This window comes from Grampus griseus (assembly GCF_964374135.1).
Source record: "Grampus griseus genome assembly, chromosome: 19".
Lineage (NCBI taxonomy): Eukaryota > Metazoa > Chordata > Mammalia > Artiodactyla > Delphinidae > Grampus > Grampus griseus.
The window spans coordinates 56,715,534-56,732,339 of NC_139013.1; the positions used below are offsets into that span (position 1 = coordinate 56,715,534).

Below are 16,806 nucleotides of genomic sequence, written 5' to 3' on the forward strand. Positions count from 1 at the left end.
CTCCTAGGACAAAGCCAGGCTGGAGGTGTGAGGAGAGCAGCTGCGGAGGAGACCCTGCAGACCCCCAGCACTGCCTCTGCAAAACAGAGCAAGGACGGGCAGAGGCCGCAGTTGCACAGGTGGACAGGGATGAGAAAAGGTCGTCACCGTTAGAGTTCCAAAGCCATCACCTCTGCATACCTCCCTTTTCACACGCAAGGGTGCATTTTTTTCTCCTCAAAAAAGAAAATGATACAATTAAGCTTCTAAGCCCTTAAGCTTTAAGATGCAAATATCTGAGCACAAATATTTGTTGAAAATAAAACAGCACTTATCAAACATGATGTAGTTTCCAAACTCCCAAACCACATTAAGGTACGTATGTCCTATTTCTGATTCAAATACTAAAGTTTCTCAAGTACCGAGTTAACTGATTCTTCAAGCTTATGAACCTTGGGCAGGCACACGGGCAGTCAGCTCTTATGCAAAGACCCTGGCAAATGAGGGAGGCTTTACTTTCTGAACAGCACACGCACCTTCTTGCACTATTTCTCACCGACATTTCCAGAGGTCCCTTGGCTGTGCACTATGGGGATTTCTACAAAGCTTCAAAACATGTCTAGCATGACACACTCAACATAACTTATTAAAGCTATTAAGTTACACTTTCTGCAGACGCCCCATCTCCTGGTCGGCCATACCTTCCATAGTTTTCTCCGGGCCACCCCCAGAAAGCTTTGTGCTCAAAAGTTTGGAGGGAAAATCTGAGAAACTCCTTTTTGTAGGATGCCCATGTACATTAGCATATTAAAGGCTCTGAGAAGTCCTGCAACAAATAAATCTACATTTTTAAACCACAATTCCTCAATTTCTTTGGCCACAGAACTCTCTCCTCCCCTAACACGTCTGAGCACCCCAGAGAGCAGCGAGCAGCTCTGTGCACCGGGCTTCGGGGAAGGTTCTAACCCTGCACTGCCCACGGCTGCAGCCACTGACCACATGGGACCACTTAAGTTGGTACTAATTACAATTGAGTAAAATTAAAAATCTCACTCCTCGGTTGCACTAACCGCATTTTAAGCGTTCCCACACGTGGCTAGCAGCTATACCATACTGCAGCAGACACAGAAGCCCGGTCATCCCAGGGAGCTCTACTGGGCGGCACTGTTCTAAGCGAGGGGCAGGCAGGCTGCAGGCTGCCCTCGGCCTGTCTGCCTGTGTAAACAGGCTCCGGGGCACACAGCCACGCCGTGGGCCGACGTACCGTCAATGGGTGCTCTCCACCCCGCGACGGCAGAGCCCGGCGGCGGTGCCAGACTCCGCACGCTTCCCAGAGCCAGAAATACTGACTTTCTGGATCTTTGCAGAAAAAAGGGTGCCAATCCCTGCCCTAAACCAACAACTGTTCATTCACCAACTCGTCTTACAAAGCTCCTGCTGTGTCCCGGGCTGTGTTCCAAGGGCTGGGCACACAGCGATCAGCACCGTCCATGGGTTCTCGCACTCACAGAGGTTACGGCCTGTTGGGGAAAAGCGCTTTCACGCCCTCAACTTTCCTCACGAGTCTCCCTAATTTTATAAAGTTGCATCGGGGTTGATATGGATCTTGGGAGACACTAGAACCCATTTGGTTTAGAGTAGTTTTAGCTTAAAATAGCTCACAGGAAGGAATTACTCTAAAAAAAAAAATAAGAATGTTTTCTTCCTTTCTGGCAAAACAAAGAAAACACTACATTTAGCAGCTGTGCACTGCCCGACCTCACTCAGTGAAACTACTCACTGTTCCTGTCTGACTTCCCCAGTCAGATTGTCAGCAAATAAACAGCTCTTATGTTTTCCCAATCACTATTTTTAAAAACTTACCCACAATGACCTCACCCTAATCCAGATCCTTTACTTTTTTAAACAACAGAATATACAAAGTCAACGAATACAGAAAAATGTTATTCGGCATTTTCCCAGGCCACAGAACACCAACGTGTACCTAAAAGTTCCAGGACTGAGTATGAGGATTTATGAAAAAAAAAGAAAAAAACCCCAACTGGACTGAAAGCGGGAAGTGACTCATATCTGGACAGGAAAATGTGAAAAGCAGATGAATGTTACTCAGCTGTTTTCAAATAAAAGAGGCATTTTGGACCACAGGACCGAAATGCTTGTGAGACCTCTTCAGAATCACCAGCCCACCTGACGCGGTGTTCTGTGTCCGCGCCATTGGCCCTCTGCAGGCAGCTGCAGCGGCCCCGGCACTGCCAGGATGGCTCTGGACCACATACACGGCCGGCTGACGAGTTCTGCTGCTTTTCTCTTGGTGCCGCGCCCACTGTGTGGCCACTCGGGGCTCTGAGGGTGGGAGGACGGCCTGCTGGGGCGGGGGCAAGGCGGGTGGGAGAGATCGTGCAGACGGACTTCTGTAGCAGATGCGAGTGGCGACGGTGGCTAACACAAGGGGCAGCTGGGGGGTGCTGAACCGGGCGGGCTTCAAAGGTGTGTAAGCATACTCTCGACTTTGGAACTATTAAAGACTATGTTTATAAAAATTAAAACATGAAAAATGCTTATAATATTACCTGAAAAATTATAAACTGTATGTATAACATGATTATAGTTGTTTAAAATGTTAAAGAAAGACTAAAAATAAATTATCAAAAATGATAGGGTTGGGCTTCCCTCGTGGCGCAGTAGTTGAGAGTCCGCCTGCCGATGCAGGGGACGCGGGTTCGTGCCCCGGTCCGGGAAGATCCCACATGCCGCGGAGCGGCTGGGCCCGTGAGCTATGGCCACTGGGCCTGCGTGTCCGGAGCCTGTGCTCCGCAATGGGAGAGGCCACAACAGTGAGAGGCCCACGTACTGGAAAAAAAAAAAAATGATACGGTTAATTGTGTTTGGTTGTGGAATTATGGGTAGTTTCCCTGCCAAATTTCTGTAATGCGGTTTCATAATTTTAGAGTGTTTACCTACACGCATATAAATTTGTTGACGACCCACTTAAAGTCTACTGGTAGATAATGCGGCCTCCCTCCCTCCCACCACCCTCGTGAGCCCTGCAGACTGTGTCATCTGTCACACACGAAGTCTCAGTACTTTCTGAAAAGGGCCAGCAAACTTGTGTCAACTTGAGGGGCTAGATACCAAACCATCACCTGCAGGGAGAGAACACATCCGAAGACAGGATTAGCACCAACTGGAAAGACCCCGAGCCCAAACGGGCGCGATGGGAAGAGCGCTAGGGGGCTGGGAAGGACGTGAGCCTCGCTGGGGTCCAGACTGTGCAGAGGCTCAGGGCAGGGCACCCAGGGCTGGGAACCCGGGACTCGAGGCCACCAGCCTGCTCTCACGTAGAGATGCAAAGAGCAAGGTGGTGTGCTGTCTGCTTTTAACATTTTGTGTGTTCAAACCTTTCTTCTTTTCTTATTCACGACGTACACTAGGAATTCTCCTCAAATCTTACAAGTTAGAGCACACCGCCTTCACTAAGATGTGTAATTGCACTGAACTACCATTTTTATAATTGGATCGATGCCTAATTTAAAAACCAGAACACTAACGTAACTGAAAAAGGAGGGAGGGAGGGAGATGTGCGTAGAAGAGACTGTAAAAGGCCCCGCAGTAAGAGCCCAGGCAAGCATCCCCAAAGGCCTGAGCGGGGTCTGGCGGACTCACAGATGGACCAGAAAACCACTCCCCGGACCTCAGCCAGGGGAGCTCCTGCGAAAACCGCCACAGCCTAAGGGCCTCCAAAGGCCTTCAAAGGATCTACAGGAGCTGATGGCCGGCCACCTCACACCGAGAGAACACGACACCTAGAGATTGATAGCTTTAATATGTCCCAAGAATGCGGCCCTCTTTTGGAACATTTTCCCTAAAGTCTTCTGGAAAAAACCGGGTGGTTGGTAGTTTTCTGCCAATTATGTGTTTTACTTGATTTCAAAGTATCTTTATGAAACAGCTTAATTCTGTACACTCAATAACAAGAAACCACAAATTACCAAAACTGTGCCAAAAGAAAGCAGAGTAAAGAGGGTATTATTCACGAGGAAAGGCAAAGATGGAGACAGTCATGTTCCAGCACAACACCGTCTTCTCTCGAGTTGTATACAACAGTACTCAGTGTCTTCATACTTAAAGACTAATATTTGAGATGCCTCCAGCTTTACAATCGTTATTACTGAAATCCAGTTTTCATCTAAAACTTGAAAACCTGTATTCTTAAAAGTCTCAGGTGAATAATGACGTTCCTAAAATATCAAGTTACTTTCTCACTTTCATTTAGTTGTCTGTGTTGATGGGAATAATTTTTTAAAAACACTGCTTCTTTTAACTGTCCTTAAAATTCAAACATACACTACTATGCTGATCCTCTTTCCTACATCTTTTTAGGTCATGTTATATTTAAGAACTCTGTAACTTATTTTTCTTTGATTTTTTTAATCATCTAGCTACCTTGCATTAATTTGATTTGTTAGTTCTCCAGAAATATAGAAACAAAAGCAGTACATGATCCAGAAAACATAAAGCTGACAGAACATATTTCTAAAGCAGCAAAAGTAGGAGATGAACACACATGCCATTGGAGCGGTTAGTGACACGCACTTGAACCCAGGGCCTGAGGAATTCACTTGCTCACGTATTAAGGCAAACGTTTTATTCAGCCTTAGTACGCACAAGGCACAGGAGCAGCCGTAAGTGATGGAAAAGGACACAGTTCACAGCAGTGCTGTGGGGCTAGACCTCAAAGGGAAGGGCCCAGCGGGCAGAGCGACACGGGGGTCAAGGCCCAGGGATGACAGCACCTGTGCTGGACGAAGCTGTGCCGTGGCGGAGACGGGTGACAGGAGGCCAGGGCAGAGAGGACAGACCCACAACCCACTCGGCAGGGCCAGGGAAGCCAAGGGGCTCTGCAGTCAGACAGGCTGTCTGAAACATGACACTTTCCAGCTCCGTGACCTTGGGCGCAGTTATTTAATCCCTGAACAAAACGTGCTCTGTGGGACTGCGGCATCATCTGGCAGGCTTCCACAAACTCCAAGTGGCTTCCCGAGGAAGGCTGTACCTGAAAATCTTCACAATCAATAGTACAGAGAAAAAGGTAATGCTTTCACTTCATGTGTACTTGAGTTTCCTTTTCTACTCTCTTCTAACACAAGTGTTGGGATCCCAGCTTATCTTAGGAACACTGCTTATCTGTGACTCAGTCCTCCTGTCTGTGAAATGGGGACTGTTGTTAGAATGAACCAGCTCATACCTGAGCCCCACAGGTTCTTAGGAAGATCAGATGAGTTAATGTATGTAACGAGCTTGGACACCACCTGACAAGAGCAGTCAGGGTTTCAGATTGTCCTTACTGCTGTCCCCTGAGCTTCAGTACTGAAGAAATACAAAAATCTGACCTCTTTACAAGCTAAATTGTGTCACTGAAAACTTCTAAGAAGCAGAGACAACCCACAACAGAAGTGGGATACAGAAAAGACAGCAAGAAAACTTTAATAACACTCAGAGTGGCTTCAGACTTTCCGAAGAGCAGTAACAGGGCACCAGGGAAAGTGCGAACGACAAAACCAGGTTTACCTGCTGGTCAATTTCTGGGCGGAGGAGACCATCATCCCCATGACCACTGGCTGGAGAATACCATAGATAATTAGCAAGGTCTGCCTATTCTCTAAGGATTACGATGTCTGAGCGCAGACAATAACGGTCCTACCACAGATCTGCCTTCCCGCACCCAGGCACATCGGCAAGCGAGTGACAGACACAGCCGTTCAACTGGCAATTATATTAAAAAACAGGAACGAGGGGGTCTTGATAATTGTGCCTACAGGAAAAAGCACAATGGTGAAGGAAAGGCCTTCCCCTTAAGACTGCGAGGGTGTAGGACACAGGCTCCAAAGGTGCGGGGACGGGCTGGGGACAAAGGAAGCAACGCTCCATCGGGAGGCGCTCCTCCCTGGGCGACACATGCAAGGAAGAAGTCCCTCGGAGCGAGTGAGCGACAACCACCCACCCGGAAACTGAGGTCCTGCTGTGTCTTCAGAAAGACTGACCCTCCAGCTGAGCCAGAGGTGAGCCGACCATGCGCTCCCAGGGCTGCTAGGAGCGCAATCTTCCCCCCACACACACCGAGCGCGTTTCCAGGCACCCGCGCCTGGCTCTAGACCAGGAGGCCCAGAGAGCCCTGTCTCTCCCCAGTGAGCCCCCCAAACCCCGCACAGCTGGCCGGGGGACAGCCAGCCCGACTCTGTCTAGTGTGGCTGCACAAAGCCAGACCTTCAAGAACCAGGGAGCTCGGCCTCCTCCCAGACGTGCCCTGCCGTCTCCAGAGGTGCACTGTCCACACTGAGCTAGTGCAACTGCATGAAATAAATCTAAAAGTTCAGGTCCTTACTCGCGTGAGCCACATTTTCCAGGCTCGGAAGGCACGTGTGGCTGGTGGCAACTGCCTCAGTGCAGAGAGAACATACCGTTACTACACAGAGCGCTACAGGGCGGCGCTGCCCTACAATTCAGGACCCACTGCCGTGTGGGGCGGGGAAAGGCACAACAACTTTCACTTTTTCCCCCTTAATAAACATCAAGATGTGAGATGTTTACAGCCGAGATCCACTCGTGTGTAACTTGCAGAATTTAGAAAAACAGTACATCTCACTAAGACTAGCATCCCCAAAGATGTGAGAGCATTTAACCAAACGCCACTGCGAACGTCTCCCCCTACATCCGACGCTGCTCCCCTCTGACCCTGCAGACCAAGCGCTCACCTCTGGAGTGCTTCCCTCCAGGCCTCTTGGGCAGCGACTCCTCAGTGGAATGCGCGGATGTGTGCAGGGCGTTCTCCAAACTGTTACCGACACTGCTGACGGGGGTCTCCGTCCTGGGAGTGACCTCAGGGGACAAAAATAGAAACATCTTATTTTCTTCCATGTAGTTCATATGGAATGATTTCCATTTTTATTTAAAAGACATTTAAGTTTATTGTATCTTCAAACTTTTCTATAAAATGTGTATTGCTAGTGCAACTAGAAAGCACTTCCAGCAAAAGACAAAAATTTCACCAACCCAGTCCTCACCACTGAAACTTAAAAACATCCCCAGTTTGAGCAAACGTGGAAGTTCATGTCTTGTGCCAGTGGTTCACTCGCTGGATAGAAACTGTTAACCAAGCCATCAGGAATCATATACCTATATGTGAGGTACAACCTGATTTTTTATTTCTTTAAATCATAGAGTTTCCTATAAAATTAATTACACAGCAGAACTTAATACAGTCCTTCTATAAATCTTGAAAAAAAATAATAAAATGCTCTAAAAAAACCCCAGTAAAGAACAGAATACAACTTGATGTATTGGGGGGGTACATTTCTAAAAAGCAGATTCTAAAATTACAATTCCATTTCTGGGAATCTGTCATACGAAGTACTTACACGTGAGAAAGATGTGGGGCGGGACGCTCACTGCAGCATTTGTAATAGTAAGATACTGAAAACACCTTAAACAGCTACTGATAGAGACCCAATAAATAAAGGACTGCTGCCCACAGATCCCCACTCTGCACGATAAGGAAAGCTCACCTAGACCAAGTGTCCAAAAGAAGCCAGAAGGAGTGTTCCCTGCCCCCTCCCGTCTTAGGGTTACAGTGAACGTGTCCATGTGTAAATAAACAGTCAGGGCCCGGAAGGATACGGCAAACTCGTAACCGTAAGTGATTTCAAGACATGAGAGGAGGCTCTCTTGGGCAGGGTGGGGAGGGTGCAATAACTTTCTTTTTTTCCCCGTAATAATGACCAGTATTTGAAAATTTTATAGCCAAATATATTTACTACTTGTAGGATTTAGAAGAATAAAAATGACCAATGCTTTAATGTCTTCATATTCACAATTTAATGTACATCAAAATTTCAAAGGACAGTAGAGAAAAATTAAAATTTTAAAGTTTATCAAAAGAGGTGAGTTTTAAAAGGTGGAGAGGGGCTTCCCTGGTGGCGCAGTGGTTAAGAATCCGCCTGCCAATGCAAGGGACACGGGTTCGAGCCCTGGTCCGGGAAGATCCCACATGCCGTGGAGCAACTAAGCCCGTGCGCCACAACTACTGAGCCTGCGCTCTAGAGCCCGTGAGCCACAACTACTGAGCCCACGTGCCACAACTACTGAAGCCCGTGTGCTAGAGCCCGTGCTCCACAACAAGAAAAGCCACTGCAATGAGAAGGCCGCGCGCCGCAACGAAGGAGTAGCCTCCGCTCGCTGCAACTAGAGAAAGCCCGCACCCAGCAACGAAGACCCAACGCAGCCAAAAATGAATGAATGAATGAATGAATTAAAAAAAAAAAGGTGGAGAAACACCATGCTACATACACAACAAAGGAGAAGATCTGGGAAAAAGTGGAGCATGCCTTCTGGTCCCAACCCTGACCCGTGTCAGGAAGCTCTCCGGCCTTCACTGTCCCTGGTTCTCCTTGTTACCTGGACAGCAGGTGGGCGGCAGCACAGCCCCATGCCCTGCTGTGTAAAGCCCGGGCCCAGGGCATCAGGCAGAGGCAGAGGGCGTGGAGCAGGCGGAGGTGGCACCACTCCTGCAGGGCAGGACGGTACATGCCATCTCGGAGACAGGACACCCAACCCTGCACAGACGGAGCCGCAGCGACACCACAGGCTGCCCGCAACAAGCTCCGCCTGCTCTCCCTGCCAGCCTCTGGCCAGGAAGGCCTCCTGCTGTGCACGGGGACACGCAAGGACCCCACGCAAGGACAGCAACTCACCGCAGGTCTGGTTAGTCTGCAAGTTTATGTAGCTCGAGGAAAGAACTCCTCCCCACCCAGTATTCCTCCAAAAGGTCAATTCATTTGATAACATTTACCAAGATGTTATCAAGACAGCTACATTTTTCAGTTACTTATATTTATAATTTAACTAAATTGGATTATTTCCTTAGGTGTGGCAAAGTTTCTTTCATCATCCAATGGTCAGAGTATTCCAGAAATGAACTTCTCTCCTATTAAATAAGATAATAGCACTAACAGGTACAAGTAATTACTCAAAGAGCAAGATTTTAAATTCCAAACAGTAAATATTACTTTGGGAAACAACTCAGGAGGTTACTATTTTCAGCTACACACTGAACATAACGGCAGCAGACTCCCCGCATCTGACCTGACTCCTAGGAACCCCTGTGTTCTCTTAGCTGCCCCGGCAAGTAATTCTAGGTCCTGGTCCTAAGAAGAGAGAGGCTGAGCTGTCTCAACAACCGACAACGGAAACACTGGGCCTGCTGGCCAGTGAGGAACCTCTCCGCCCCAAGCAGAGACACACATGCCCCTGCCCACCCTGCAACAGCCCAAACGGCGAGAGCAGAACGCCATCCTCCAGACTCAGCCTGTGGGGAGGTGGATGCAAGAGTGGACCAAGTGCCCTCCAGTCCCTCTGGTTAACACTGTGGTTGGAGAACGCAGCTTGTGAAGCAGGGGAAGCAGACCCACACGGGGTTCTCAGCCCTGACTGCACGGGGAACCCTGGGGCACTAAAAGAATGCAGGCCGACACCCCGCCAACCCAACCAGGACTTCTGGACTGCGGCCGGGACACTGGGGTGGTTCTTTTGTTTTGTGCGTGAAGCTCCCAGGGCCCCACGTCCAGATGTCTGACTGTCCCCAGAGGAGAACAGCGAGCTCCTTCCCTGGATTCACAGGAAAAGCTACAGGGTGTAGGTCAATGTGCCGTGGCTACGAACAGAAAGGGGAGAATCTGTGAGTTCCCCATCGAAATGTATGCACTGCATCTGACATAAATACATGAAAGAAAACGCTTTAAAACTGTAACTACTGGGAAAAAAATATTTGTTTTCCTTGGTACTTTTTCCGCAAAGCATTTCCTCCTACTCTTCCAAATGTTCACTTTTTCCAACCAAGCCTTTATCTTTCCTTTGCTCCTTTGTTTACATTGAAAGCTGTCTTCACTTGCATTTCCCAGAAATGCTGTTTGGGGTTATTTCTGGTCAAGTTAATTTGCCCCACGTGACCTATGCAGTTCAGCTCAAGTGCTCTCTGACTCAGGCTCACAAGCAGGGCCCAGTCAGCAGCTTGGTGGACACGAGAATAAAGACTCTCTCGGTTCCCAGTGTCGCCTTCTGCTGCTGCTGGGCAGGCGCTGAGAAGATGCTCTCCAATGACAGAGCCCAGCTCGACCTGGACGGATGTTTCCCATTAGGCTCAAAGTCCCTTTTCCTGCAAGCAGCCGGCTCTATTTCTAAACGACGCCCGACGTGCTTGCCGGCCAGCTCACCTCCCGTTTCACCTTCACAGCTGGCCTCTCCTACGGCCCGCGGGGTCTGGCTCCTGTCACGGCCCTGACATCCCCCACGGCTCCCCTCTGCTCCATCCACTGCGGCCACCGGGGGTGGGACCGATGGCCGGGAGGCCTTTGCCCCAGCTGTGCCCTCAGCCGGGAGCCCCTCGACCCCATCTCGTGCACGGCTCCGGCTCCACAGCTGCGGCCGCAGCCTGCTGACCATGCCACCATGGCCAAAACTTCGTCTGGCAACGTTCAGCTTCCTCCACTGCACCTAGCTCGTAGGGTTTTTGTGAGAATTAAATGAAAAGCATTTAAAGTAGCTAAGTGTGCTGGAAAAACAGCCAGGATTCAGTGAGATGTTAGCGGCTGCTACGACCATTGCACGTGCCGGCCAGCCATGAAGGCCATTACACAGGCTCAAGTGCCAACACACGGCGCTGTGAGGACACGTGGAGGCGACAAATGCCCACGAGGTCCCGCAGAGAAGCTCCCCTGGGCAGCCTCGAATCCGGGGGCAGCGTCCGTGCTCGACCCCACTGTCCGCACCCCGAGTGCAGCACGCAAAGCTGCACTGCTGACCACGCCCAGGGTCCAGGTCCAGGGAGCCCCACGGTTTCCACATCCCCGTCCCTGGAATCTGGGGGCTGCCTCCCCCTCTAAATAGACACTCCACCTACAGATGGACTCTTCCGTGACAAGCGATCAGCGCACTGCAACTACAGGTAGACAAATGCCCTTACGAGCAATGATCACATGTCACAGGCGAGCAGTCTCATCCCCAACCAGCAAGTGCAAATCGGTGCAAGTGTCCCAACAGCAATTAGGTGCATGTAACGGACTTTTATTACATCTGTACCTTTGGACCCACTAATCCCGCGGGGAGGAATCTATCCTAAGAATACAGCCAGCGATACAAAGGTTTGTGTGCAAGAAGGTTCATCTTAGCTTTAGAAGGACAAAAATAGGGAATTCCCTGGCAGTCCAGGGGTCAGGACTTCGAGCTTTCACCGCTGAGGGTGTGGGTTCAATCCCTGGTAAACTAAGATCCCGCAAGCCGTGCAGCACGGCCGAAAAAAAAAAATGACATAAATATCCAGCAAGATTAATATTTAAGTACGTAAATAAATTTACATCCAGGGGCTTCCCTGGTGGCGCAGTGGTTAAGAATCCACCTGCCAATGCAGGGGACACAGGTTCGAGCCCTGGTCTGGGAAGATCCTACATGCCGCAGAGCAACTAAGCCCGTGCGCCACAACTACTGAGCCTGCGCTCTAGAGCCCGCGAACCACAACTACTGAGCCTGAGCTCTAGAGCCCACGAGGCACAACTACAGAAGCCCTCACACATATAGCCCGTGCTCCGCAACAAGAGAAGCCACCACAACGAGAAGCCCGCACACCCCTTCGCCACAATTAGAGAAAGCCCGTGCACAGCAACGAACACCCAACACAGCCAAATAAATAAATAAATTTACATCCATATGATTAAATATTACGCAGCCTTTAAAAAATAATTTCAGAAAATGAAAGGCACGGAGAACACGCACACTTAGATGTGTGAATTTTGTAATATATAAATTGTGTAGATACATATACCACAGGCATTGAAAAAAGAAGAAAACACGCCATAATTTTAATAGTATTTACTATCTGAGTGATTAAAAATATACTCTTCTGTTTTTCAATTTTTCTGGAAGGAACAATCACTATTAGAATTAGGGAAAAAGTTAAAGATACTAAGTCTAAATGAGAGCACCTTCCTACAAGATGCAAACAGCACGAAAAAGTCCAACAAAAGCAAGTTCTAAAGCCGCAGCTGCTCATCCCTTGCGCGGCTGTCCTGCCCCCCCCAGGCCTGGAGCGGTCTGGGAGCTGTCGGAGGTGCTGAGCAGCACCGGCAGGACAGGAAACCCCGTGGTCTAGGGAGGACGGCGGAGCTGAGGCCTCGTGGGACCGGGAGTCAGCCAAGCAAACACCTGCAGGAAGGGCTTCCAGGAGCAGGGACAGATGGGTTGGGGCCCCGAGTCTCCAAGAGCTGGACAGCAAGGCCTCCTTGGCCGAAGCTCATGAACGCCAGGGACCTCCAAGCACAAGCATGAACTCCAGCAACTACAAACAGAGTCCCTGATTTTCAACGTGTTTTCCAAGTACCACCTCTATACTGGAAAGAACAACATGTTAAATACTTCTAAGTCAATGGGAAAAAAATACATAAAATCAAAAAGAAAAGTGATTTGTAAGCATTTTACTAAAATAGTGATTATGTGTCTCTAAAACCCAGAACAAGAAAATAGATAGTTTAATAGTGAAAGCTATTTGCTGACTTAGGACAAGCGGAAGCCAGAGCTAACCAAAAACCGTTTTCCACATAAAAACACTGCTTTTAATATTTCTTACCCTAGGGCTCTGCTCATTAAAAAAGAGAAAAGGAGGGAGAAAAAAACGATTACCACTCAAAAATCTCAGCACAAGGTAGCAAGTACGTAACCAGATGAGCTCCAGCAAAGCGGCTCGAAAGCATGCTCTTCCCTAGCAGCCTTCAGGGCGGTGCAGCCCCACCGCGCACCCAGCCTCACTGTGCACACCGGGAAGCTCAGAAATTCAACTCCAGGCCACCATGCAGCCGGCAGCCGGCAGTTAAACCAGAGCCTGGCGGTGGCGGAAGGCGCCCGGAGCCTGACACCTAGCAGGGGCCACCATCGTCCAGCTGGTGACATGGCCGAGGCGCAGGGCGTAGCAGGACAGGCTTCGTCTGCAGAGCCGCACTGCCAGCCTCTCATTCAGAGGTTTATTTTAAGCAACGTCAACAGCTTAGGTGTGTTCTCCTAGAACTGAACAGACAACAGGCAGCAAATTTAAGGCAGGGGCGGGAGAGCATTAAAAACAGTGGTGTCGAAAGAAAGGTGCAATGTTAGTGGTGAGGACCATGAATGACGCAAGGGGTCACACAGGAGTATTATTAAACCCAGAACTTCGAAAGGCACAGCCACGTGGGATCTCAATAAACTCTGAAGACAACACTGAATGTAAAATACATTCAGGAAGGCAGCCCCACCCCCTTTAGGAAAAAGGTAAGGCGTGTGACCGGTGTACTCGTGGAAACCACTTCAAATGCAGGGCTGCGGTCTTCTGCACGGCAGTGTCAATTTCAGGTAGAGTTTCTTCTCGTGGACATCACAGCCAAAGTCGGTCCTTTTTACCCTCAGGACTTTTGACATTAAGTGCATACTACACACCATATTGTTAGCGTGCGCATTATGGCCAGAAGTGTGCTTAAATATTGGGGTTTTCTTTGAGAACATGAGTCAAAGTCTAGTCATAACGAGTAAACTGGGCTCTAATGACCATTTTGGTTCTAGATTTAACATTCAAGCACCAGAGATGAACCTCGCAGAGCAGCACACGTTCCGGTGGTTGCTGTTGGACCCCCCGGGGTGCGAGCCACGATACGGGTTCAGTGCAGAACACTGGGGCATCCGGGATGGGGGACAACAGGCACCCAAAGCAGCTGGAAACGAGCAGCAGCCGCCCAGCTGCAGACGAGGACGCACCGAAGGTCCAGAGAGCGTGAGTAACACGGGCCCTGGGGCGTTGCTTCTACAGGAGCCACCTGAGCAGACGCCTGTGACGAGCACGGCCAAGCTGCTCAGCCGCTCAGGGCCAGGTAGCTGCTCAGGGAACGATCAGGCCGGAAAGGGCCCAACGCGTGATCAGAGAAGACACTCAGGTCAAGAAATTCAAGAGGCACCTCCAGCCGCAGATGGCAGCAGATCCTGCACCTGAGAGGCACACGGGTATGGGCGCTGGGCCTGCCCTTTCACACACCAGACCCTCCTCAGCACCCTGAGTGCCAGAACACCTCAGCAAGCATCTTATGTGTTGTCTCCAAAGGACACGCTGATCTCAAGGCACCGGGCCAGCCCATTTCTCCGCCTCTGCCCAGAGCCTCACCTTGACAGTGACGCGAGTCCCAGCAAGCGGGAAGCACTCCTTCACAGCTATACTTCCTCGGGGAGCGTTACTCCTTCTTGGACCCATGGTCTACACTGACCACAACGCTTGGATTACAAAACACAGGTGGTTCTCCATTCAATAACAGCTGAGTAGTCAGAGCAATATTTTGCAGATAAGCATAAGCTCTGGAGAAAGCATATAAAACAATGAACCAACACAACCAAACACAGGAGAAACCAGGGGGAGGTCTCAGCTTGGAAGTGAGACGTGCACGGGTGAGCTCCTGTGCAGCAGGCCTAGGCCGCACCAGAGAGAAGAGCAGCTGAAGCTCAGGGAGGGCCCCAAGCCTCACCAACTCAGAAAGCCAGAGATCGGAATGCTGGTGGACTCCAGCAGCTGGAAAGCGAGAGGGAAACCCCGAAAGGACAGCGCCCGGAAGGGGAACGGCAAATCCTGCATATGACTCCTGCCCACGCTCCGCGTGAGCCCTGAGCCGGGCGCCAAGGGCAGGCTCCTGGCGGTCACCCCAGGACCAATCAGCCGCACAGACCGCAGCAGCCAGCGGACACCGGAGAGGGCCTGGGAGGAGCCCAGCCAGGTCCACTACACCAAACAAACGCAACTCGGCGCCAACACCCTTCAGGAGGACAGCACAAAATCCAGAGTTTCTACAACGCCTCCCACACAAAGTCCAAGAAGCGATCCGTAATTACTGGCCACATAAAGAAACGAAAACGAGACCCACAAAGAGAGAAAAGGAGGGCAGGCACAAGACGAGCCGGAGCTGGGGCCCGAGGCAAGGGGCGAGAAGCGGCTGCTGTAACGAGGCTCCAGGACGGGAGGGAAAATATGCCCATGGTATACGAACCAAAGGGAGATCTCAGGAGACAAACAGAAACTGTTTCTAAAAATGGAAACTCAGGAAGCAACCAACGTCCTTCAGTAAGTGAATGGATAAATCAACTGTGAACTTCCAGACAATGAACTATGACCCAGCTCTGCAGAGAAATGGGCTCTGCAGCCATGAAAAGACGTGGGGGAAGCTTAAATCCATGTTCCTAAGTGAAGAAGCCCATCTGATCCCAACCATGTGACATCTGGAAAAGGCAAAACTATGGAGACAGTCAAAAGATCAGTGGTGGCCAGGGGTTGGGGGGGGGCGGGTATGAATGGGTGGAGCACAGAGGATTTTAATGACAGTGAAAATACTCTGTTACACTGTAACAGTGGATATACGTCATTACACATTTGTCCAGACATATAAAATATACAACACCGAGAGTGAGCCCTAACGTGAACTGTGGACTTCGGGTGATCATGATCAATTTTTCTGGGAGCCTACAAGTGCTCTAAAAATTGTCCTAAAATAACAAAAAAAATTTTTATGGAAATTCTAAAACAAAAAGTGCTATTTCTGAAATAAAAAATCCACTGGATGGCCTTAACAGCAGTTTGGAATTAATAGAAAAGTCAGTGAACTTCAAGTCAGATCAGCAGAAAGCGTCCAATCCAAAACACAGAGAGAGAGAAATATTTTGGGGGGGGGGGAGAAGAACAAAGCTTCCAGGACCTGTGGAATAATACCAAAAGGTTTAACATACCTGCAGCTAGAGTCCCAGAAGGAAAGAGAGATGGAGACAGGAAAACCGTGGAGAAATTATGGCTGAAAATCTCCCCAATTTAGTAAAAGACATAAATTTACAGATCCAGGAAGTTCAAAGAACAGCAAACGAGATAAATTCAAGAAAACAACATGGTCAAGCTGCTCCAATACCAAAGCCAGAGGTGATCTTGAAACCAGCCGGAGGGAAAGAGCACTTTGGATACAGAACCATAAACCGAATGATGGCCAGGAGACATGTCTCAACGCTTTTAAAAGCTAGAAGAAAAAGAACAGTCAACAAAGAATCCTACATCCAGTGAAAACACCCTTTAACAATACAGGGCAAAACAAAGCATTTTTGGATAAAAGAAAACAGAGAATTTCTTGCCATCAGCCCTGCACTCCAAAACATGCTGAAGAAAAGATTTCCAGACTGAAGGGACATGGTAACAAACCGGTTCTTCTGTAAGAAATGGCAAATACGTGGGTAAACGTAAAAGACTATATTTTATCTTAACTTAAAAAATATATACTCCTATTAAAGCAAAAAATATATTGTAGGACTAAACAGCCTATATAGAAGCAACACATATTTAACCACAGCATGAAGGACAGAGAAACCTTATGGGTACAATACAACTGCAAGGTTCTCAGTCTCCACATGAACTCCTGGAAGGCAGACTGTGAAACTTCAGGAACCCCTGGACCAGCCACTAAAAATCGTGCAACGAAGCAAGCCCACAGCCCAAATGGAGTCTATGAGTCCCCTTAAATGAAGCTCCAGAGAAGGTGGGACTAATCAATGGTGCGGGAAAAATAGAAGAGAAAAACAAGAAAAAAGGCAGGAGGTAGGAGATAGCAGGGTTTGGTGGCAGTAAAGGTGGGAACTGACCCAAAAAAGAATGAGGACATTTTCTGGGGTGATAGTAATGTTCTGTATCTTGGTAGGGGTTCATTCATTTACCAAAACTCAAGTGGTGAAAAACACTCACTCACT

The 16,806-nt window shown here is 49.1% G+C and overlaps 1 protein-coding gene across 1 annotated transcript in view; it reads right to left on the minus strand.

Annotated features, from left to right (window-relative positions):
* Positions 1-16,806, minus strand: part of ZCCHC14 (zinc finger CCHC-type containing 14) — a gene marked incomplete at its 5' end in the record, with an annotated part of 55,264 nt that overhangs the window by 22,979 nt on the left and 15,479 nt on the right. The window contains one exon of the mRNA XM_082676302.1: positions 6,732-6,855. Coding sequence (XP_082532428.1) covers positions 6,732-6,855 — 124 coding nt within the window. The remainder of the gene's footprint in view (positions 1-6,731; positions 6,856-16,806) is intronic.